Raw genomic sequence first — 23,652 nt, forward strand, 5'->3', positions numbered from 1 at the left:
AAAGTTTAAATGTGCTCCATGTAGAAGTAGTGTGATGGGGACAGCAAAGTGTGGAGCTTGATGCCAAGCTGCTACTAAGTTATGGGGCATCCTTAACTGGTGAGGGCCAGGTGTACTGCTGACGAGCAGGGAGGAACTAACAAAATCTAATATGCACCCAGGAAAATGCCATTTTTAAACGTAGGTTAAAATTTCTGAACCGACTTCCTTCAGGGGTTTACTTGTTTCCTCTCGCAAGAGATGTCCGAAGGTCCTTCAGCTTTCTTTGCTGTTGAGAGTCCGCAGGGCAAGCATGTTTCTGGTGCAAACAAGGGCATATTGCCAAAATGCCAGTGAGTTAACCAACAAGAAATGCACACGGAAGAGATCAGCCAAAACCCGAATGAGTGATGGCTAATGGGTGCGGATACGTGGGAGCGCGGCCGGAGCTGTATGGGCTGTAGCTGCTGAGCGACGCTGTGTGAGATTGAGATGGTCCTGGCAAGGCATTCACCCCAACGGTGGCACAAGGGCTTGGACAATGGGTGTCATACAGGTGTTGCAGCTTTCCCTTCTGCCTCTGTAGGCTGAAACATTAGCACTCTAGCAGGCATCTTCCAGAAAGCAGCATCCTAAATGTGATGTGGCCTCACAGTACAAGACTCAACTTCTTTTCGTGCCCTTCTGAGAGTCAACAGCAGAGCTTCTGCTGGCTTCACCTGCGGGACCAGGACTTAGCCCAGCTTCTTTATCCTGCTGGTGAGAAGTCCCTGTGAGACTTCAATTTCTGTTGGCTTTATAAAGATCTAGTTGGCTAGCCACTCTCCAGTTTCAGTTTGTTTTGATGTTTGTGTTGTCTTCTTGGAAAGCCACCCATGCTCCTGTCAGGATTATCCGTTGACATTATACAGTGTAAGCAGAAGGCTACGCGGGAGCAGACTGTGTGCTGGCAGTGCTTGTTTCCTGTGGGCTTTGGTACTCGGAAGTGGTGTGCTGATTTTATTTATTTATGTTTATTTGCCTCTTATTTTGGTAGCAGATCTTTAAGCCACCCCTTAAATTGGTAGTTAGCATGTGTTAAGCATGTCTTTTTACTGAGACGTAGTTCTGAGGTATTTTTTTAGATAAGGACACACACACACACACACACGCACACACACGATAGGTGTGTAAGTAAATACGATTTACCTTCCTCATGCGCGTGGTTCAGCGGCGGATGGTTTGTTTTGTTTGCTGTGCAGGGACTTCTGTTGATGAGTACTTTGGAAGTGTCAGGGTAACTGCTTCTGGTTGATTGCTTCAAATTCGTGTGTTAAAATTTGCTTCTCTTGGGCAGGGAGTCAAATTTCCCTGTTGCACCTTTTAATGGCACTTGGGAAATCCTAGCTCATAGTGTCATGGGGTTCTGCATCAACATTGCTATATATAAGCGTATGATTAACAGATGAGTGGCTGGCGATACACTGCTAAAAAGAGGGATATCCTGACATTTTCAGAGGCAAAATGTGAAAAACTACAGTGGACGCAGGTGTGAGAGACCTGTGGAGTCCCTCACTCACTTGACTAGTGAAGTGCGAGGGCTTTTCTGCTGTCCTTCAGATGGGAGTGCATTCGAGAGCTGAACTGGCTGGTGTCCTTCATGCTCTTAAGTTGTATGTTGCTAGTTACCCTGGGCATTAGGTAGAAATGTTAAGATTGGAAAAGATACATCCATGCTGTTGTTGGTGACTGGAATAAATCTCTATCTAATATCTTGCCAAAAACTTCTGAGAGCCTTGCAGTAGTGCCCCGTGTATCTGTCTGTGGTTTGTTTAAGTATCTATATGATGGTTATTTATGCCTAAGGGTTTATTGTGAACTTACGACTATTTTTGCATGACAGGTCACAGTAATGAAAGGCAGTAGTAGGAATAAGGATCATTCGACAGAAGGAGAAGGAACTGGGAAGCGACCAAAAAGAAAGTGTCTTCAGTGGCATCCCCTGCTTGCCAAGAAACTTCTTGAATTCTCTGAAGAGGAAGAAGAGGAAGAGGAAGAGGAAGATATTGATAAGGTAGACTTCATTGGATGCTTTGACCCTAGAAAGTTAATGGCAGGTCAGGTTCTCCTTAGCTGTGTTTTATTTTGCTTGCTTCTTGCTGTTCTCTTTTGTGAATAAACACAGCCAATAAAAAGAAGTGATGCTGTGCCCATGAGGCTATAAGGGCAAGTAGCAAATAACACCAAAAAGTGAGTTGTCAATCATGCTTTTAAAATCTTGGACAAAACGTTCTTTTTTAGAGACTGTAAGGGGTTTAACTGGGTTGTTTTAACAACGTGTTGCACATCTTGATCTTGATTGCTCAAGGTGGCTTTTTGACGTGGTTTTGTTAGTTGTTTATTTTAGACATGAAATTAGCCTGTGCTTGATAGCTGCTTCTTGTGGCTCTGAGGGCATACCAAGCTGATAGTTTTCTTTATTTTTTTAAAGATTAGAGAAATACAAAGATTAAAAAAGAAAAGTTGTCAACAGTTTTTACCATCTTTGCATGTGAAATTCAAATTGTCCTGCAGAATGTGGAGATCACAGGTGGAATAATGTGTCTCTGATTTGACACTTGGTGTTTTGGTATTGTTCAATGACGTTGGCCTTACTCTTTTCTCGTAAGGACCCCATCATGTGGCTCCTCACAAATGTACAGTTAGACTCATCCTCTGTAACAAGAAGTAGGAATGGGTTAGGGAGACGTGATGTTTCCATCACGTGTATAACGTTCATATCTGCATCTCCTTGGTGCCTTCCTAAGGCAGGAAGGGAGAGGTCAGCACTGAGGAGACTGCCCTAAGCCACATACTGGTGAGGAAGGGTGACCTTGACAAGAATAAGGAGCAGCAAGGAGGCGCCTGATGCTCTAATGGTGCTTTACGGTGCTTTCTGTTGACCTCACAGGTTGCTTTCACAATGTGGTATAAAGGAGCAGTGTTGCAGATAGGTAGGAGATGGTTTTCCGTCTCATACAGTAATTAATTTAGTCAGAACTAGTCTTCTGTGTTGCATCCTTTGTAGGAATGATACACTGGCCTGTAAGTGGAGAGAGTGTATTTTGGCAGCATATTCTGTTGAGATTTGCCCTGAGGCTCTGACTGGGTGGCTTTGCAGTGGCTGCACTGCAGCACAGTTCGCAGGCTCAGCAATGAGCGGCGAGAGATGAGGAACAACGGTTACCTCTGCACTTTCCTGCCTGTGCACTCTGTAGTTGCAGACACATGTGACTGAGGTTCTCTGAGCTCTGCTCACCTCATCCCACTGAGATGATTTCTAGGTTGTAGGAAGGATCTTCTCCCTCCAGCCCCTTTAGGACTGTTACTAGAAAACGATCCTCAGCTTAGAAATCTGCTCCACTTGCAAGTCAGAGTTTTAAGTCTTGCAGAGAGCACGAACAAACCTTGGACTGTCAAGTGAGGAGTCTTGATGTAGAACTCCAGGTCCTCTGGATGGAATGGATGGCCTTTGGAGACAGCTGTGCATATCTGTGTGTGTCTCCCTTGCTCACAAACAGCATACGCAGACTCTCCATGAGAAGCGTGGATAACTGAGTTGCCACCCCCTTCCCTTTCGGTTCCGCTAGGTGCCGCTCCTTGGCGCTGATGGTTTAGAGCAGGATGCTGATGAAACCGAAGATGATGAGTCCTCCGAGCAACGAGCTCGCCGACCTATGAATGCATTTCTCTTGTTCTGCAAACGCCATCGTTCTCTCGTGCGAAAAGAACACCCTCGCCTCGATAATCGTGGCGCAACCAAGATCTTGGCAGATTGGTGGGCAGTCCTAGATCCGAAAGAAAAGCAGAAATACACTGACATGGCCAAGGAGGTATGTTCTGTCTGAATGGTGGATGTAAAGGGAGCTCATTACGCATTTGTCTATCTTCTGTTTCTCTATGTATTAAATGTTTTCAGTGGGGTCTTTCTCTTCCCTGGGTTCCTAAGCTTCCCCAGTGGGATTATGGTGCCCAGAGCTGCAGCTGTCCTTGCTTTGATTCATTTGGCCCTTTGGACCAGAAAGGAAAGAAACTGGTCTACGCAAACTAACTTAGTTCTAGAAGTCTTTGACACAAATACATGCACTTTGTGATACATCTCACCTGGTAATTCCTGCGGTAGAAGCATTAACACGTGGATAGTGTGCGGCCGTTGAAAACAGTAAGTTATACAGTTCAGTGTCAGCTGGCTGTAGTGATGCTTAGCTCAAGCTCAGGCATTTGCTACTGATACCACAGGTTGCTATTATAATGCAGGTGGCCCAAACCAAAAGCAGGTGGCCCAAACCAAATAAACGTAGTCCCTTTTTAACTTCGATGCTAAATAATTTGAAAATTATTAGTGTTTCATGGAGTACTCTCCCTATCTGTTGTTAACCACTTTCTGACAGAGCAACCTTTGGTGAGGCAGAGTCCAATACCCGAATCAGAGAGCAATACATGGTCAAAGTCTGTTAACTGGGAGCAGGGAAAAGAAATTTAGCCCCATATTTCACAAAGTATCTTTACGTCAATGTAAAATTTAAATGAGGCTTTTTAAGAAATAGCTTCCTTGGTAAGCTAGCCCCAGGAAGGCTGCGGATATCGATAGCAGAGTGAGAGACACACAGACAATTACTTAGGCTGATAATATCGCCCCAAAACAGATCCCTGTAATTACCTGTGAGATGTAGATTGCAGGTAACTATTGAATTCAATCTTAGCAAAAATAATAGAGGGCCAGTGAGAAGAAGGAAGAACATCTCTCTCGTTTGTCGAGTAGTGCTAGCACACTATGAGAAGCACAGATAGGTGTGAAATAATCGGGGAAACTATTATCCATACTTGCCCTGTCACCCAAAGTTGTCTGCTACTGTCAACATGTGTTTATACAGTCTGGCTGTTCAGCAGTTGATGTGAGCGTGGAAGGGTCCACAGGAAAAACCAAGTGTTCTGCATGGCAGGTCCTTTTTGAAGCAGGATTGGTAGTACCTCTGTAGTTCCCCATCTGTGACACTGTTGAAATACTAGAGTCTCAGCTTTGTCCAACCATTTCTGATTTGTTCTGCATTCCCACTTGCACATTAGCGATGCTTCTTGAAATGTGTGGGAAAAGGGCAATTAGGAGATCGGGTACAGATACAGAGGAAGCAAAGATGAAAAAGAAGAAATAATTTTTGGAAGAAACAAACCTGATGTGGCTGTTTTTCGTAGCCTTTTGTCTTGCCGAAGGAAACTCATTCATTAAGAAGGAAAATAATTGCAGAACTTCTGTATGAAGTGACAGATCTGAAACTATTAATCATATTGTTGTAGAAATCATTGTTCCAGTAGTGATTTATTTATTTTTCTTGGCACAAAGAACAAATTGCATATTCAACGTCAAAGCGAAACAATAAATCTAAGTAGTTTACATCATTACAACTAGTTCCAAGAATGTGTAGAAGAAAGATAGTGTATAATTTTTATTCTTTAAACCGTTGTATGTTACAGCAATAATTAGCAGCTGTAATGTGCTATTGAATATATTTGGGCCTTCTTCACCAACACAGGCCCATTCTGTGTGTGTGAATCGGTCGTTTTGTTTTAACGCTCGCTTTTGTATTTAGGCTTACTGCGGAGACTGTCAAAAAGATGTTAATGTCAACTCTAGTGCAAACTATTTATTGGTATTTTTCTTTTTCCTAAGGAGAGCTCATTTAAAAATCAAGAAGCTGAATGCCTTTGGAAGGACATAAAATTACCATTGTACCGATAATCTTCTGTTTGAGTACTTAGTGTACAAGCTTGTTGAAGTCTAAAATACAGCGGATGAGCTTCTGTTACTTAAATGTAGCTTTTTGGTGCCCTTTGGCTTTCAGTTTTCACCACATAGCCTCTAGCTACTGCCCTGGCAGGGCACACATCTCCCAAAGGACCCTGTGTCACATCCGCTACCCCCACAACGTGTCTTGTGTACCCTGAGCATCTGAATCGCTCTTCCAGAGATACGAATGGGCCTGGCAGAAGTGGTCCCTACTGCAGTGGCTACAACCCTGGTTGTTTTACAGTCTCAAGAATGTTTTTGCTGCTTGAAGCCACAGTTTACAAAGCCAGTTAGCTTAGATCAAGCGTCAAACAAGCAGCTTTCAGTTTCTTACCTGCTTAGTACCAGTAGTGATACTACTCAGCAGTGTGGAAATCGAGGCATTTATATATTTACTTACATATGTCTAGCTATATGCAAGATCTAGGATTTTGGAACCGAGAGTGAGACACCTAAACTTTTTGCCAAGTGGAATTATGAGAAGTTTTCTAGTGAGTTGGACATCTATCTCTGATTCCCATTGAGAGGATAACCAGGTCTACAGTTCATTTAGGCACTTCTGGAAAATCCCATTAGGTACCTCTCTGCACCTTGGGGTGCCTCAATTACCAAGAAAAACCAGCCCCATGCTCCCTCCATTTTCAGTCTTGTGGTCTAAGGTCTCTTGTAGGAACAACTGCCCTGGAGGCCTCATACTGTGCCTGCAGAGCTCAGTGTCAGCTTCTGCTGGTGTTTTCTTTAGGAGCAGGCTTTCTATTTGTATCCTGCAGACTTCCTAGATCAACTTAACTTTGAAAATTTCATTATCTAGGATATAAGTCCAGTAGCTGATAAATGCTCCAAGTGGAACCACAAGTGTTCCTGCCGTTTGTTAGCACTTCCCTTCACTGAGAGGGAAAATGAATTCTCACCACTCATAAATACGCTCCAGCGTTTTTAGTTACTACAATAATAGGAGTAGTGTGTTTTTTCTGTTAACTCTTACAGGATTTTCACTATAACCACCCTGTTCAGGGACTGGGAATATTTAGCTGCCTTGGAAAATAGCCAGCGAGATTATTATTGTTCAAACCTTTTTTCCCGTGCTAGAAAACACTTTGTTTTTAAAGGTGTCCCTGCATCAGCAAAATCCAGGCAGTCGGAATTGTTTCCTGTAGGGAGCAGCCTGATGAATCCAGGCTGCTGCTGTTCAGCAGCAGAGGTGAACATTTCCCCCACCAGTGCTTGGCCAGTGGTTTCGCAGGTAGTGAGCTCAACTGGGAGCTCGCCGGCCTTGCTGTGCTGCTGCTTTGGCAGCTGCCTCGGGCTGGGAGGGGACAAACGTTCTGGCTTCCCAGCTGGAGTCTGGCAAGTTCGCTGAGTGAGGTATGGACCATAACATGTAACATGAACCCTACGTCCCTCAGGAGTGAAAAATGGAGTGTAGTATTTTCTGGAGATTTTTTTGTTGTTGTTAGATCTCTGGGTTTCATGTGACATTTAATAGCCAGTTGGTGGGATTTAAGCATACATTTAAAGTTAAGCACGTGCTAACTGCTACCCTGAGGTGTAGCTGGAATCCGCTTGTGAGCTCCTGTTCCCACCACCCTGGAGAAAGCAAATCTTTTTTCATTTGGTGATGAAAGCAACTCGGGGAGTTGCACTGAAGTGCAGCACCTATTTTAACCTCAGCTCTAAAGTGGCACTGGTCCCATTGTGTAATGCATCTTTCCCCAGGCTTTCACAAAACAGAAAGGATACATCAAACAGATCCCACAAACATATCCTGTGCTTTTTTTATCTCACCTGGAACATCAGGACGTGACCCTGCCAGGCCATCCCTGCCACTCCTGTGCATTCCAGGTTAAGGACTTACAGAATCTATCATTTAATTTTAGGTCTTGGTATAATAGTCACAAAAATCAATCCCTGAAGTCTTTCTGAGATTTGGATCAGGCCCCTGTATGCATTTTATAAAACTACTTCTTGGCCATTGTTTAACTTTTTTCCCTTTTCATTTATCTCGAGCATTGAAACTGTGAAAGGGGCCGATGAGTTGCCCTCCCTGTTTGCTCCCTCCCCTTCCGAGAGTGCGGTTAATGTTTACTTCTTGGCTTTGCAGAGGAAAAAAATCCATTAATACACCACCTCACTTGAATTGCTCCTGTTGGAAACTGATTAAAAGCTTACTACTGCCTCGTCTCACAAATGGCGAGCATTCTGGTTCTCGTTTGATGGGCAGCCTGTTGGCTTGTCAAATTACTCCATAGAATAATCCAATCACTCAAAGCAGCGATGCTGATACGAAGAGCTTATGTACCTTGTTGCTAGAGATTCTGTGCTTTTCACTCTGCAGGATGGAAACATGATTTGTGAGTGGGCTGTGGCTTTAACAATGGAAGGCAAAGCTGCTGCTCTCTGTATTTCCTTTCCACCTCTTCCTTTGCCCCCTCCCCTTCCCTTCCCTCCACCAGGCTATTTTTGTGGTGTTCTGAGCTCCCGAACCAAACTGAGGGAAAGGGAAAAGGGGCGAGGTGAGAGGTGTCGCAGTCCTTTGGCTGCAGATTTAATACACACACCCTATTCAGAAGATACAGCGTGTATGTGGGTCAGCGGTCCCTGCAGATTTTTATTATTTATAGCCATTTCTATAAATACGGGGCTTCACACAGCGAGTTCGCACAGTGCCGTGCTTGTAAACTGAAACGTTTTTATCCTCGCTGCAGTCTGGAGGTAGCAAGTGCCAGCTGATGGGTTAGGATGGAAGTGAAAGTAAGCGACAGACGTGCGATGGTGATCCTGCCACAAGGCATGCCGTTTATTGATCTGGGAAAAGGCTGCAGTGACTCTATCAGAGGACAAGGTTTCCAGTGCTATTTCTGTGTTTGAAACCCAAGGGATTTTTTTATATTTTCCCCTCTGCATGTTTTTCTGTGGAGGCATGTGCATGAAACCTAGGTGCTTCTCTGTGCCGTAACTGGGACTGATGACAGCTGGGTGGGTGGCAACACATGTAATCATGGAAGAGAATTCCTGCAGCAGCCCTGCCACGTACTTCAGGGTAAAACAGCTCTTTTGGTCGTTTGCCGCCATCGAGAGCTACCTAGTGCTTGAGAAGGTATTGGATTCCTTCGCCCTGCAGTGAGCACTGGTGCTTACTGGGTGGGCTCCCACAGCAGCCAGTGCCGTATGCCCCTGTGACTTGTTAGGCAAACGTTTGCAGCTGGCATGCGTGGCATGTCCTCCGATTCACCCGTTCTCCACCTTGCATAGCAACACATTTAAAATACTGAAATTTTAAATACTGAAACTACTGTGCTCTTTTTATCACTGTTAACATTAAAAATGTCTTGTTCTGATCTGATCAGCAAGTTACTTGGAAAACATCACTGTTGTATTTTGTGAATAAAATAGATCCCTATTCTTCCCCCTATCCCCTAAACTCTGTAGGATCCGGACCTTTTCCACCATCACTTGTGTGTAGTCTGGCTTCGTTTGTTTTGCTGCCGCATACAGAGAATATAGCAAACAAATGAGATGTGTACTTTGTGCTCAAGGCCATGGAAAGTTTGAAATGGTCCCAGTTTATTTTATGCAGCTCTGCAGCATGGTACATTTTGGAAGGAATGCTGGGATGATGTATCAGACGTTACTGAAAATGAGATGATACTCGTAGTGGTTTATTTTCAATCCCTGGTTTGGGAAGGCATATACTCAAATATTCTAAAATACGGAACTATTAGAGAAAAATGAGCAGAAGGTGTGGAGTATCATGCTGCATTTATTGCTAAATGTATGTTTTCATTTCATTCAAACTAGAAAGTAAACAAAGATTGTATGTGCAAAAGAATTCAAATAGCTGGCTTTGTTTCCCAGAGAGTGAATGTACAGGCGCTGGGGAGCAGCTTGCAGGATCAGAACTTCAGAGTGCTCCGTGCGATAAACCCTCAGGAGAGGAAAGAGAAAACTCCACTTCTTTAAATACAGCTCTATTTATCCTAATGTTTCTTTTCATCAGATCGTGTTGGCGGTCAGACTCTTAAGCATGTGATTAAACTGTTAAAAAATCAAGATATTTAAGGATTATTTACTATATTAAATCCTCTTACACACAGTGCACTCTGTTGCCCTGTGGTAGTATAGTGTCATGACTGGTAATTTTCCTTTTCTTTCCTAGTACAAGGATGCATTCATGAAGGCCAACCCAGGTTACAAGTGGTGCCCCACAACAAACAAACCTGTGAAAACCCAAACGTCCACAGTCACAAACAGGAAGAAGCTATGGGCCTTTACATCAGATCCTGCAAAAGATTTGCCAAGCCCAAGGAAAGCAACTAAAAGCGAAGAAATGCCACAGCTTAACTTTGGGATGGCAGGTGAGATTTCCATTCATGTTACTCAGATGTAGCATCCTCGTTTTGTTTTGAGGATGCGGCGTTGAAATCAAACTGCGATACCGGTTTTCTTTACTGCAGGCGTAATGTAGTGCAGATACCTTTCATGTCACAAATAAGGTACCAAGACTCTAAGTAAACCTCTGCCTAACAACTTTCTAAAATTTTCCTTAGTGCATGATTGCTTTCAAGAGTTGAGTCCAGATATGTGGCATCATAACCCATACAGCAATCAGGGTCTGGATTTGATTTATTTTTTTCAATTCCGGCTTATCTGCTGTTAGAAATTTCCATTTTCTAGTCAAAAAGGAAAATGCTGATCGTGTGCATTCTTCTTCTCTTTCATAAAGCCTTGTACTATGCTTAGTAATTTGCTGTTTACAAAAATAATTTATGGGTGTCTATGAAGTTGGAGGTGTTAATGTTCTTGTGGATGCATGTACTGGTGGAGCTAACTTTTTGTATTTAAATCAAGAGAAGCGTAATTTAATTTCACTTAAAATACTCTCTTTTGCCCATTATACCTCAAAGGGGCAGATTCTACTTTTAAACATCTAAAAAAAAATGTAAAAAAATCCGTGAATAAGTGTAGGTGGAGCACCTGAACTGGTGAAAGGCAGATAATCTTTCACTGATATCCACAAATAGCAGAATTGTTGCAATAATGACCTTGAAATACAGAGACATTAATGTTAAATACTGGCAGCTTAATGTAACAGTCAAGGTAGAATATAATTTTTCCCCCAGCACCCTTTTTTTTTTCTTTTTGTGGTTTAAAGTTTCTAATTTTATAAATACTGATGCATTTGAAACTTCGTTGTATCCTACCTAGTTTATGACAAGTGTGTGGCAGATAGTACTACTCTGCTTAGAGAGATTGTGCGAGCTGAAGAGTGGAAAATGATTTTATGGAACAAATGTAAAAGGATAAAAAGTGATAAAGACATGTATACCTTTTTGCCAGTATAGTAGCATGAAAATTCCTGTAACGAAATTCCTTCTGGCTATGAAGGAACTGTGAAATGTGATCAAAATAATGTTTTTCATGCTGCATGGTTATGATATATGGGAGACCAGTTCTAAAAATCGCAAACCTCTTCATAGAATCATAGAATGGTTCGGGTTGGAAGGGACCTCAAAGATCATCTAGCTCCAACCCCCCTGCCGTGGGCAGGGAAACCCTCCACTACACCAGGTTGCCCAAAGCCTCATCCAACCTGGCCTTGAACACTTCCAGGGATGGGACATCTCCAACTTCTCTGGGCAACCATTCATCCCATTTTGCTTTTGCTATCAGAGGAGTAAGTTCTATGCTCCTTAAAGGTTTATCGACTTAACACAAAGACAGGCCTTGGTCTTCCTGTCTGCCATCCCCCACTGCTCCTGCTGGTGTCTCCAAATGTGGAGTTTCGGAGTAGAGAGAGATTTGGAATCAACACGTGTCAGAGCAGAGGACAGAGAACTTAAGAATTAATTAGAAACTGGTCTAATCCACTGTTTTATCTATGGAGCCGTTCGTTTCTGAAGAAGGTCCTTTTGTGCTACATGTGATTTAAATTTTTTTTCATTATTATTTATTTACTGCAAGCTGAGTCAATGAGCGTAGTATTTCGTAGGGAGTCTCACTCCAGTCCTCATGCCAGTGAAGACTGGTTATTTCTCGAGCATAACAATAACTTATAAAATAACAACAGCTTCTGACAGAGATTTTAGTAGCGTCCAAATCATGACAAGTCTGCCATGCCGAATGGATTACTGTTTTGTCAACTATATACCAGTTTGTGCTAATGATATTTTCTTGTGTTTTTCTCCTCTTGATTTCATGTAATGGTTCAATTCAATTCTGACTCTTCTATCCAGCACCACCTCTTTTAAAATCCAAGCTATATACTGGCTGGCGAACTAAGATGTAGCTGAACCACCTCAGAAACACTTTTACTTTTGAAATTCCATTGATTATCTTGCATCTTCAAGGCAGATAGCTTCCTTAGGACAGGGATTATATGATTCCAGAATGATTCCAGGAAACCGGTTTTACTTGTTGCTAGTTGTTAATCCTGTCTTGATTGCTTTTTGCATTTCCATTAAATTTTGGAAGATATAGAGAGTAAGATCTTCCTGGCTTTAAGTCCCACACAGGCCATATCTCTCCTTTATTTTTGGCATTCCAGCGATCACCACCCCACTTCTAAGTCTCTTGTGTTGACCTATCTTTGTGTCAAGAACCTGAGTCGAGGCACCAAGCAGTTGGGCTTCTGACCTGCAGACCTGCTATTGGTGTCCGTGCTCATCCAGCCTGGAAGTTGTAATTTTGCGTGTTTTTCTCATGACAGTGGCTCACCTGTGATCTGTCGTAGGGCATAGGGCAAAGACAACTGCTGTTCACAGGTGGACTTGACCATGGCAGCATTTACCCTCACAACTGCGGAGCTAAGCGAGCAACAGCTCTGCTGTACAAATGTGCAAGATTCCCTATACTTTCACATTTCTGCATCAGAAGAAAACCATTTGAGCCAAAAAGCTTTTTAGGGTGGAAAAAATACACTTCCTAGAGTAGGCAATATTGATAGAGATGCAATTTTTGGTTTTTAGAAAGAAGCTTAATTCTGCACCCAGGTAGAAGTTAGTTGAAACTGGTAGCTGCTGACCTTCTTTCTCCTTAGCTCTTCCTCAGTTTGTTCTCTCCTCCTGCTGAAAAGTTGCGATGATGAACAAGTCAGCCTGCTGAGTTTTTAACAAGAGCAATGCTAACAAAGTCTGTCATTCCCAAATAGTGAGATGGTTGTAAGTTTATTCAATATTAAAAGCTGTTGAGAACATTGCGCATCGCCTGCTGTTTTGCAAGTCAAATATGTGTGCTATTTTCTCACTACTGTGAGAAACTGATTTAACTGTAAATTGCTTTAAAATGGCACTTAAAATTCTTAATTTTTCATACCAGTAAGTTCTTAGTGCCATAAGAGAAACACTGTTGTGCTGAAAAGGCACTATAAACATATGGCAGTGTTTGTATATATATTTTGTCTTCTCTTAGATGAAGTTATTTTGTAATTTGAAACCTTAGTGGAAAGCTTTTTTGTTTCTATCATGATCAGGCATCTAAGTGCCAGCTCTCTGCTACAGCTGCAGCATAAGTATTCGAGTTGTTTAAGCACTAAATTAAACTTTCACTTTCCACTTAGCTGTAATTTTTTTCCTTCCTCTTAATTTTTATTTTTAAACAAACAGTTTAAGTATTTGCTTACTTAGGGAAAAAAAACAGTCCTATCCTTGTCCTGTTACGATAAGCTACATATTTGAAGGGCAGAAAGCTGAGACCACCAAGAAGATATTTAGAAGAGGGGGAAGAATTTTAAAGCCGTAAGCTGGGTGTTCTCCAGCTGGCCAAAACTGAGGATGAAGAAGAAGACCCACAGGTAGCTGAAGGGAAGCACAAGAGAGCAGCTGGGAGCCAACAGTGCGATATGGGCATAAGAAAGTGCTGTACTGCACTGTGTCAGGTGAAGTGTTTTTAGGAACTGTAGAGAAGAGTCAATGCCATTGAACAGAGCACAGCTTATCTGACATGGTTGCCCTGCTGATCATTCACGTACAAGAAAGATGAACTCCACCTGGAATAACCGGAGAAGAGAGCTGCAGGGATTGCTGGGACCGTGGGAGGTGGACATGCGCCCCTTCCTCTTGCACTGTGGCTGTTGCTTGAGACGTTTGGGGCTCAGACTGCCCCTCTCTCTACATGACTCTCTGTTAAGTCGGGCCCCTACATTACTTCCAAGACACTCCCCCAAAATCAGACAATTAGTCTTCATAACGATGAAGAGCAACCACTGTTCTGAGTGGAAAAACCACTCCGTGAGTAATGCAGTGCCAGTGTTTATTGCTTTCACTTGTTGTTTTCCGAGCTCCTGAGGTGCAGGAAGGCTGGAGGCGAGGAGCTGTCAGCGTCAAATACTTGGAGAAAGAACATTTATATCTCTATTCTACTTTCCTCAATTGTATATTTTATTGGCAGGGCAACAAGTAGGCAGGCAGCTTGCCTGGCCAGTGCCTGCACTGTTCTGGCACAGAGGATCAAGCACTTCATGCTTCAGAGCTGTCAGGCTGGCACTTTTCACCACTAAATGCAGCTCTAAATTAAAGCTAAATGAAAACAGAAATTTTGCTTCAAAGCTTGATCATGTAATTTTGTTCCATCCTTTTACTTGTTCAGTGGCCAAGGAAGGGAACCTCTCCCTCAGTAGGAGCATCCGTTGGGTTATAAATGTGCAATATTAGAGCATCTTCGTGTATATTTATGTATGAGATCATAACAGTTGCTGTTTTAAAGATACCCATCTCTGCAATACATAAAACCTTTGGCAGTAAAATTGTAAATCCTCGCAATGGGGTGTTAAGCACACAAATCCAATTAAATCCTTCAAACAGCTTTGAAAGCCTCTCCCAGAGGGTACAGAAATGGTTATTTGTGATTCTCTTGAACTGCCTTTTATGGCAGCTTGCTTAGAGTGTCTGTGGCAAGTAGTCTTCTGGGGGTTTAACACTGCAAATGGTAGGTTCTTTAAACAAGCAAATGAATAAACTTAAGACTTGGTTTTACTCTTTTAACAGATCCTACACAAATGGGAGGCCTCAGTATGCTTCTTCTGGCAGGGGAACATGCTCTGACTGCACAAGAGGTAAGGAACTCTCTTCTCTCCCTTACCACACGCCCTCAGTTTAGAGAGCTCTGAAGAGGAATATTTTGACCGGTGGGAAATGAAATTTAAGATACATCTTGGGTAACCTCAGGTGGGACTGAAGTGCAAGCCCTGTCATAGGAGTCTTGTATCCTGTGAACTTAGAGGTTGAGCCCAGTTTTTATGTTGGTTCAGTGTTAACTCTGCTGACTGAATATTTGATCAGACCAGGCAAGTCTGCCCCATGAGAGGATATTGTTGCAGGTAGAAGGGTTGAAATACAGTGACTGTGTTAACAAACAGGTGGTTTACAAGCTCTTTTGGGCAAGGATTTCATACGCTTGTGCAATGCCTCACACAACTGTGGCCTTGGCACCAATAGCAAAATAAATACCTAATAATTTCCGTACTGTCAGTGTCATGATATATGCATTCTGAAACCATGCAAGTGCTAACAGGTAAAGTATCGCAGTCTACTCCTATTCACGAAGTCTTTATGTCTAAAAAGAAGTTTTAGTTCAGTTGCCATCACAAACATTTTGTTTTCATGAAGGAGTCTAGTAAATGAAAGCGTTCCTGCTTATCTCCAGTAGTGCAGACACCTCTGGTCTTTCTTTAGACTGATTATTATTTGTGACCTATATTTTGGGCCAGCTTTGAAAATTGTTCAAAACGCGGCTTGTACGTTGGGTAGAATTGGGTAGTCACTGCCCTCAATCTCTAGCCTGGAAAGAATAGCCATGAAAGTGAGGAGGGTTTCTTTTTTGCTTTTTTGTTGCTATTGGGAGGAAAAGCAACAATTAACTATCCATATGTGATACCCTCAAAAGCAAAATGTGTAGTCCAATTGAGGTGGATTGCTCCTGTACTGCCAAGATTGACCCAAGACTCCTCAATGCTTTGCATACCAGTTTGAGCAGTGGAAGTCTTTGTGCAGATGTGGGTACTGGCTTTGTGCTGCAGCATGAAAAGTACGAAACGCTAGGGTAAGGTTGGCAGAGAAGTGAAAAGAAATTGATTATTTTGTGCTAAAATGAGAATGTCTTGTAGTTTTCAGACTTTGAATCTCTCAACTTGGAGTTTAAAAAGTGTTTTTACTATGCCGTTGCGTTTGAATGAGAAGGAAGGTGTATTGTAGTCAGGGATAATCAGTTCCATTAAGAGTCTTTGCTATGACCTTGTGAGTTGAGCTTTCTTGGTTTTACATGAAAAGTGCCTCAAGTAGTATGATTTCAATGGCAGTGAAGGAATAAAATCTACGTGTGGATTTAGAGAAAAATCAAGATGGATGTTGTGTGGTTGTTTTAGTATATGAACTTTTTTTAGTCAGAATTTTCTTTTTCGTTTTTTGTTGTGATCTTTTTTTGAGCTAAAGACACAGTTCCTACATGCCTACATAAACCCCGTTTTTTCTGGCAGAAGCACGCGATATGGCTTGTGATGTAATATTTACTTGATGTATAAGCTGTGCTATACCGTTCTCTTTTGAGCCTGTAGTCGTCTTTTGAAACCTGGCCCTCCACATCAGAGGTGCAAGCTGTGTAATCTACTTTCCCACAAAGTGTAGGGCTAAGTCATTGTCATAAATACAGCCTGAACAAAACTGAGTTTGTTGGCTGTTGTTAGCATCATGATGGGCCAGAAATCAGCCCATACTTACTAATGAGTTACTGTATTTTAATTGTCCTACACTATCTGAGAAGCTGGTAAGTAACAGAGCACTTTCCCAGGGAACAAAACTGCACATCTCTGATTCTTTCAGAGGGTCTCCTATGTAAATACATCCTCCAGAACAATCTGGGTGCTCGATATTCTAAAAAAGACCCAAATAAATGAAGTTCATAGAATCATAGAATCATAGAATCGTTAGGGCTGGAAGGGACCTTCAAAGGTCATCTAGTCCAACCCCCCTGCAAGGAACAGGGATATCTCCAACTAGATCAGGTTGCTCAGGGCCTCATCCAACCGGGCCTTGAAAGCTTCTATAGGTATGTAGGGGACAAAAGGAAGTCCAAGGAGAATGTAGGCCCCCTCCGGAAGGATACTGGTGCTCTGGTCACCCGCGACATAGAGAAGGCTGAGGTACTCAATGAATTTTTTGCCTCAGTCTTCACTGATAAAGCCTCTTGTCTTACCACCCAAGCTGTGGAAAGAACTAGCAGGGACTGTGAGGATGAACCACCGCCCACTGTACTTGAAGAGCAGGTTCGGGAACATCTGAGGAACTTGAAGGTGCACAAGTCCATGGGACCTGATGAGATCCATCCGCGGGTCCTGAAGGAACTGGCGGATGAAGTTGCCAAGCCACTGGCCATTGTATTTGAGAAGTCGTGGCGGTCTGGCGAGGTCCCCGATGACTGGAAGAGAGGGAACATAACCCCCATTTTTAAAAAGGGGAATAAGGAGGACCCGGGCAACTACAGGCCGGTCAGCCTCACCTCTGTGCCTGGCAAGGTCATGGAGCAGATTCTCCTGGGAACCATGCTAAGGCACATGGAGAGCAAGGAGGTGGTGGGTGACAGCCAACATGGCTTCACCAAAGGCAGATCGTGCCTGACCAACTTGGTGGCCTTTTATGATGGGGTGACAACATCAGTGGACAAGGGTATTTCCAGAAACATGTCACCACACCCTAATGAATCTAAGTTAGATACCTCCGAAAAATAGTACGGTCCATGTTTCTCCATTGACTGAAGTGGGAGTCAAGACAATCAGTCAGTCTAAATGTACTACCTTGGGTCAGCAGAAGTCAAGTGACACAACCACTAGTTCTTTTGTATCGGGACATGGTATATCGTCAAATCTTTCTCAAGGGCATCTGTGGTTACTCATTTAACCTTTCTCGGTGTGTCAAAATGAGATTTCAAATTGAGTGAATTTATGAGAACAGAAGATCTGAGAAGAGCTCTCAGAAAAGACAGCCATTGGGCAGGCTGACTGGGTGTCTCACCTGATGAACAAACCTCACGTGGCTTCTCTCCATGAAGGAGCACTACTCATCATTCAGTATTCCTCCCTCATAAAAAGTTGTCTAACTGCATCTCAGTAGGAATTAACTCTCCAGCTGTGTTTCTGCGCACTGGGAAATTTCCTCAGTTTCTTGGCAGTCCTTGTGCATCTTCCATTTTCCTTTGTTTCCTTTTGATTTGCTGTTTCAGTGGTGATTAGATGCAGAGCAAATATTTCTTAGGCTTGTGTTTCCCCAAATACAGTAAAGATCCTAAACCTATTTAGACTTGGATAACTGAACTGCCCTTCTGGCTTCCCATTCTCGAACATGTGGACAGAGATAAGACGTAAGATGTTCATCTCTGCATGCCTATGGGACAACCTATGATTCTATTTCCATGATTATGCTTGAAAACAGTTTCACCCTCAAAACAGCATTTGAGAGGTTAGCAGAACCTGCTGGGAGGTGGTATGACAGGCTCAGTAAGACACTTAGGAATTCACTGTAGAATTGGTAAGCTTTCCTCTTCAGTGGAGCGAGGTTAGTTGTGTTGTGTTAGAGTTGGTATTGATGTGGGGAAGAATTTGGTATACTAAGGTGACTGCTGAGGTATTGTCAGTGAAGAGGTTCAGAAGTTGCTTAACTATGGAAAACATAGATACTGTTATTATATGCATATAAGTATATGTTGTATATCTAAAACCCTGGCATTTCTGTTTCAAAAAAAAAGGACAGATGCAGCGGGGTTTTTTTGTTTTTAAAAGAATACTGTAAATGATATCATGTGGTCTTCATTGTCATTAAAGTGTGTGTGTGTACACGTAAGATGCTCACACCTATGTATGTATGGTCCTTACACTGGGAACCTGCTAGACATAAGATTACCTGTCAACATGCAGCTTGGTTGGTTGTCCATATGTACAATTGTGCAGACTTGGGTGGCCTTGTAAGCATAGGTCTTAAATACTATTATTGTCTTAAAAATTGTCAATAGAGAGGAGGGCAGCACCGGCATAGTTTGCTCAGAACTCGGGAGAAGATGAGGGGAAGGATACTTAGAGGTCTGGTAATCCCATGTAAATGCATTCAACGCCAGCCGATTTTTCTGTCAAGTGTATGTTAAGTGGATGTATGGGGACTTTTCAAGTCAGGTATTTAACCTTGGAGTTGTCAGAAGCTCAGATGTCAGGTAACAAAGTGGACAGACACCAGCAGGAGGACTGGAAGAGGCACAACAGTGATATTTACAAAAGTGCTTTGAGGCTTCAGTCACCATCTCTGTATATCACCAGTTGTGTTCCTATTTTTGTAACTTGTTTCAATAGACTAGACTAAAGTTCTTCTTCTGATAACAGAATTCGGTGTGGGTACATGAGTGATTTTCAAGCAGTGGCTGGAGTTACTAAGCAGATAGGCAGGAGAAGCTGCAGACCTTACCAGCAGTAGACGAAGGACTGGGACAGGCAGTGAGTTTCCACTTGGCTTCTGGGTCCTTCCGTCAGTTACGCAAGACTGTGACGCATATATGAGCATATTTTTGTTGGACACCCGAGCAGAAACGCCAGACGGGCCCGCTCCAGCTCCTGTCCTTGTGCTGGGCAAAGCCTGGTCCTCCCCGCGGGTTCGTTCGCAGAAAGGCTGCAGGTGGGTGAGGAGCGCTCCTCGCTTGCCCTCCTCTCCCTCCCTCGCCCGGCCGGCCCTTTGCTTGCCCTACAGCAGCACCTAGTGGCCTCTCTGGAGGTTACTGCCCAGAAATCCCGGGATTTGTAGCGTAGTCCAAAACGTAGCTCTTCTACCAGCGGCTCTTGCCGCTGGCGGGCACATCTGGACGGCGTTCCAGCCTGGCGTCAGTGGGTGCAGAAGGTGGGCCGGGGTCTGTCCTTCCCCTTCCTTCGGCGTGGGCTGTGTTAGAGCGGGTTACGGTAACCTGTGGGGAAAGGGAGGCCACGGAGGCGTTGTCTGTGCGGTTTCCTTCTCTTTGAGAACAAAAGGTTTTCTTGCGTGCGAGGCAAGGGTGGTCTTGCCCAGGGTGTAAATCAGAAGTGGAAAAATCTCTCAGTGCAGCTGAGGGTAAGCTGAGAGGAGGAAAGAGAAGGAGAAATGAGATGTTGAGGACGTTTTCTTGTAGCAGGAAATGAGAGGTATGCAATGGCACTATCTGTGCATCCATTCCCTCCGGTAATTCTTTTAACGCTTTGATCAGCTTCAGCTTGGCAGAGGGTAGAAGTCCTGGAGATAATAAATTTCCCACAAGTCAGGAGCGTGTGGGGAGCAGCAGAGTAGAAGAAACAAGCTCAAATTAGTGCTTCTGTTAAGCAAAGGCAACAGCATTAACTTCTTAAAGATAATGGAAATTGATAGGAAAAGTATAGTTGTTCTAACCACAAAATCGCCTCTGAGTTAGTGGGCACCAGCAATTTGTGTGTAAAGTGGGCACCTTTACACACAAAGCCGTAGGAGACGGCTTCACACCACCTTCCACAGCTCCTGGTTCCTGCACCACCGCGTGAACAAGCTGTGCCTGACATCCAGCACGTGGCCTCTCGGGAGGGCTTCTCCACTCTGGCACGGTGCTCCTGGGGTGGCACGGCTCAATGGCTCCCAACTCAGAGCTGGTTTGTGCCGTGCCGGCTTGGGCGCGTGTTGACACATCCATGTATATGTACCCCTAGATAGGCAGAGGAAGCTGCGAGGCCGCAGTCTCTGTTAGAGCGGGTGGGCAGAGTTCAGGCATGCGTGGCCCTGCGGCGCTTGCCTTGGGGAGCGGGGAGGTTTCACACAGCTTCCTCGCTCACATCACTTCTCCTAAGGAAAACAGTGCCCTTTCGCATGGCACGTTGAGTAGCCTCCGCTTGCAAACACATCGCTTCAGCAGACACCACAAACTAAGCTTCGTAAGGCAGCTGGTCGAAGTGCAGAAAATTTAAGTTACATGGGGAAGCAAATCCAAAATTTGGTTATTCCCGAGAGAATCCCACTGGTGAAGTGGCCTGAAATAACCAGATGAGCGCTCAGACATGCAAGCAGCATCCTGACATGTTTCTCCCCAGTGTAGAGACTCAGATCTTCAGAGACGAGTCACTCCGCATCAGCACGATCGGTGTGCGCCTCTGGTGCTGTCCACACTGCTGCTGAGGCACGGGCGTCTTGAACAGATCATACAGAAACATAAGAAAAGCAGTAATAAACATTACGTTGGTGAAAACAGTAGCACAAACCATTGAGAAAGCAAAAGACAGACCTTAAAAATATGTTATTTGTAACCCTTTGGGTCGGTATACTCCCATAGTACACTGATAGAACATCCTGCGTAGTGTTTAATAAATACAATGGAAGCAAAGATCGTAGGAGGCACTGTTATTGCTTGGCTTTACGGCAGGAAAGAAACAATTCCAACTGTGTATGTAAGCAAATTGTCATGTGGTATAGTTCCCCTTGACCTGTGTGGGTTGCTACATATGGATTTAGTGTTTTCAGGGGAGTATGGGTGGCAGGTTCCTGAAACGAAATGCCACTGGTGCTATTGTAGTGCTTCAGCATCTCGGACAGAGAGCAGCAGGAGCAGCAGAACGAACGGCGTGTGCTGTGGGCCTGCTTATTCTGTGGTGTTTCGTGCTTACCGGCAACAGATGCAGTTGCTAGCTAAACCTCATGTGTGCGTTCACTAATAAATGCTATTGGCATGCTTGTTTTGGTGATAAATAAGAGAAAAAGCATGTTTGCATCTCAGTGGTCTAAATAAATGGAAATTTCAGGAAAAAAAAAAATTGTGAGGGGAAAAAAAATTCCATCCTGTTACTTTTTCTAAAATCCCACAAAGCCTCCTACCTTTCTTCTGTTTCCTGTAAGCCGTGTTACATACCTGATTTTATACTAGCAATGCCTCGTGCTTCTAGGAGTTAGACATGTAAATCTTTCACACTCAAATGTAACATGTGATGAATGTGTTATAGTTAATACAATTCCCTTACAGAATGATGCTTGATTAACACATTTCTGGCTAATAAGAGTAGTACGGCTAAGCTCTGTGTTAATTTGAATAAAGCTGTTGGTTTTGAACAGTCATTTCTTTGTATTTTGATTTCAGAAGTTAGGACTCTCTCTTGCACTGCTTCTCATAAGCACCTCTAAATGGATGTTTAGATACGTTATTTGAGCAATTCTAGGCTTGTGGTACCCTTGACTACTCATTTTCATGCTGTTAGGTGATTGGGGATTATTTTTCTAATAAGTATTTCTGTTACTTAGCAACCCTCAGTGTCTTAAAAAGTTTTTTTTTACCTTTAAGTAATTTTCATGTTCAGAATAGTAGCACAAGTTACAGATATAGCAGTGTCAGTAGCATCACCAATACAGGGTAGCTGTGTGTGTAGCCCAGTATCATCAGTTGAGTATTCTGTTACACAAAACTCTTTTCCAAAGTTTGGAATTATAAAAGAAAAAAAAAATCCCTGGTGTTTTTGTGATCTTTCTTCTTAGGCAATTTTTGAATGCATTACAATGGGTGCTAAACTATATTTTCACCTATAAATTTGATTTAACCTGTCCAGGACTGTGAAACATTAGATTAACCATCTTCTCTTAAACACTGCTTCTTGTTACTACTGCCTGGGATTTTGTTTTGCTCGCTGTTGTTCTTGGCTTGAAAGAAGCACCTTTGATGTCTTACTCTGCACACTCCTTGTTTCAGATTTCCTCCAGTACTTGCCAGTCTGATGCAACTAACTCTACAGAAGCCTGCCAGAAGTCATCACTGTTTCAGTTTGCAGAGGTGAGTTTCTTTTGAAAAGGGTTGTCTTCCTAAGTGTTTCCTTTTAAGAAGCATCTGATGTTCAGCTGAAAGAGAAATCAAAAATCTTTAACTAAAATTCATGCTTTCATTTGTTCCTTTTTTTTGGGTTTATGGTACTGAATCGTTTCTCAGGTAGGTAGGTCAGACTTGAAGTGCAGGAGAGTGTGTTTAGGAACCCGGTGGAAACCCTAATGCAATAATGGAGCTCTACCTCAAGCAGCAATTTAGAGATATGTCTTTCCTGCCCTTAGTTTTAAACTAGAGTCTTACTAACCGAAGTTATAACACATATATTTGGATGTTACATCATGTCCTTTCTCTATTGTGGCTGCTTCAGTCGTTGACTCCCCCAAAAATAACTGCAGTTCTGGAATTTCCAAAATTTTCTTGTGTTCTTGAACCACTAAATAGCTCTATGCAACTATACTTTAGTTTTGCAATGTACAACATTTTTGTCAACATATTTCCAGTTATTGCTAGAAGTGCAACTGAGGTGTTTTGTTTATTTTAAAGTATACACTATTTCATCGAGGTTTTAATGAATTTCATTGACGTAAGTAACACAACAAGAATGAGGTTGCAAAGAATCCTGGTCCTCTGCAAGCATCACTTGCATGTTTATATTTTTACAGCTTTTGAAATGATCATAATCGAGTGACATAGAAATATTTACATGTATAAATATTGATTGTACAGGACACTGGGTGGTGTTTGAGTAAGTGCATATGGAAGAAAGTTTTGTCATAGCAGGGGCTTCTTTTTATTACCTGTTTTCACACCAGCTGCGAATCTGACTCCCGTGTCTTTAATACTCCTGTCTGTCTGCACCTTCATACTCCTCCCTAAATGTCATAATTTACTGAGCAGATACGTTGTAATCCTAGCACACAGAAAATATTATTTGTTTTGTTTTTAACATCAGCCTACAAGACCTTGAGTTCCAACTTAAGATCTGAGGCTTTCAAAATGAATTAGAAATAAATTAAAGCACTGATCCTTTATTTCTGATTAAAGGTAATGTCCAGAGTGAAGTACATAACCTGTAATTAGGGTCTGAAACAGCCTACTGGCTTTTCTTG

The 23,652-nt window shown here is 42.9% G+C and overlaps 1 protein-coding gene across 4 annotated transcripts in view; it reads left to right on the forward strand.

Moving 5' to 3' along the window:
* Positions 1–23,652, forward strand: part of BBX (BBX high mobility group box domain containing) — a 147,656-nt gene that overhangs the window by 84,696 nt on the left and 39,308 nt on the right. For all 4 annotated transcript variants that reach the window (XM_086617254.1, XM_086617232.1, XM_086617246.1 and 1 more), the window contains 5 exons: positions 1,862–2,032; positions 3,588–3,830; positions 9,939–10,137; positions 14,764–14,831; positions 22,472–22,552. In XM_086617254.1, the coding sequence (XP_086473380.1) occupies positions 1,871–2,032; positions 3,588–3,830; positions 9,939–10,137; positions 14,764–14,831; positions 22,472–22,552 (753 nt within the window). In that variant the 5' untranslated portion in view covers positions 1,862–1,870. The remainder of the gene's footprint in view (positions 1–1,861; positions 2,033–3,587; positions 3,831–9,938; positions 10,138–14,763; positions 14,832–22,471; positions 22,553–23,652) is intronic.

Source organism: Tauraco erythrolophus, chromosome 1 (genome assembly GCF_009769465.1).
Source record: "Tauraco erythrolophus isolate bTauEry1 chromosome 1, bTauEry1.pri, whole genome shotgun sequence".
Lineage (NCBI taxonomy): Eukaryota > Metazoa > Chordata > Aves > Musophagiformes > Musophagidae > Tauraco > Tauraco erythrolophus.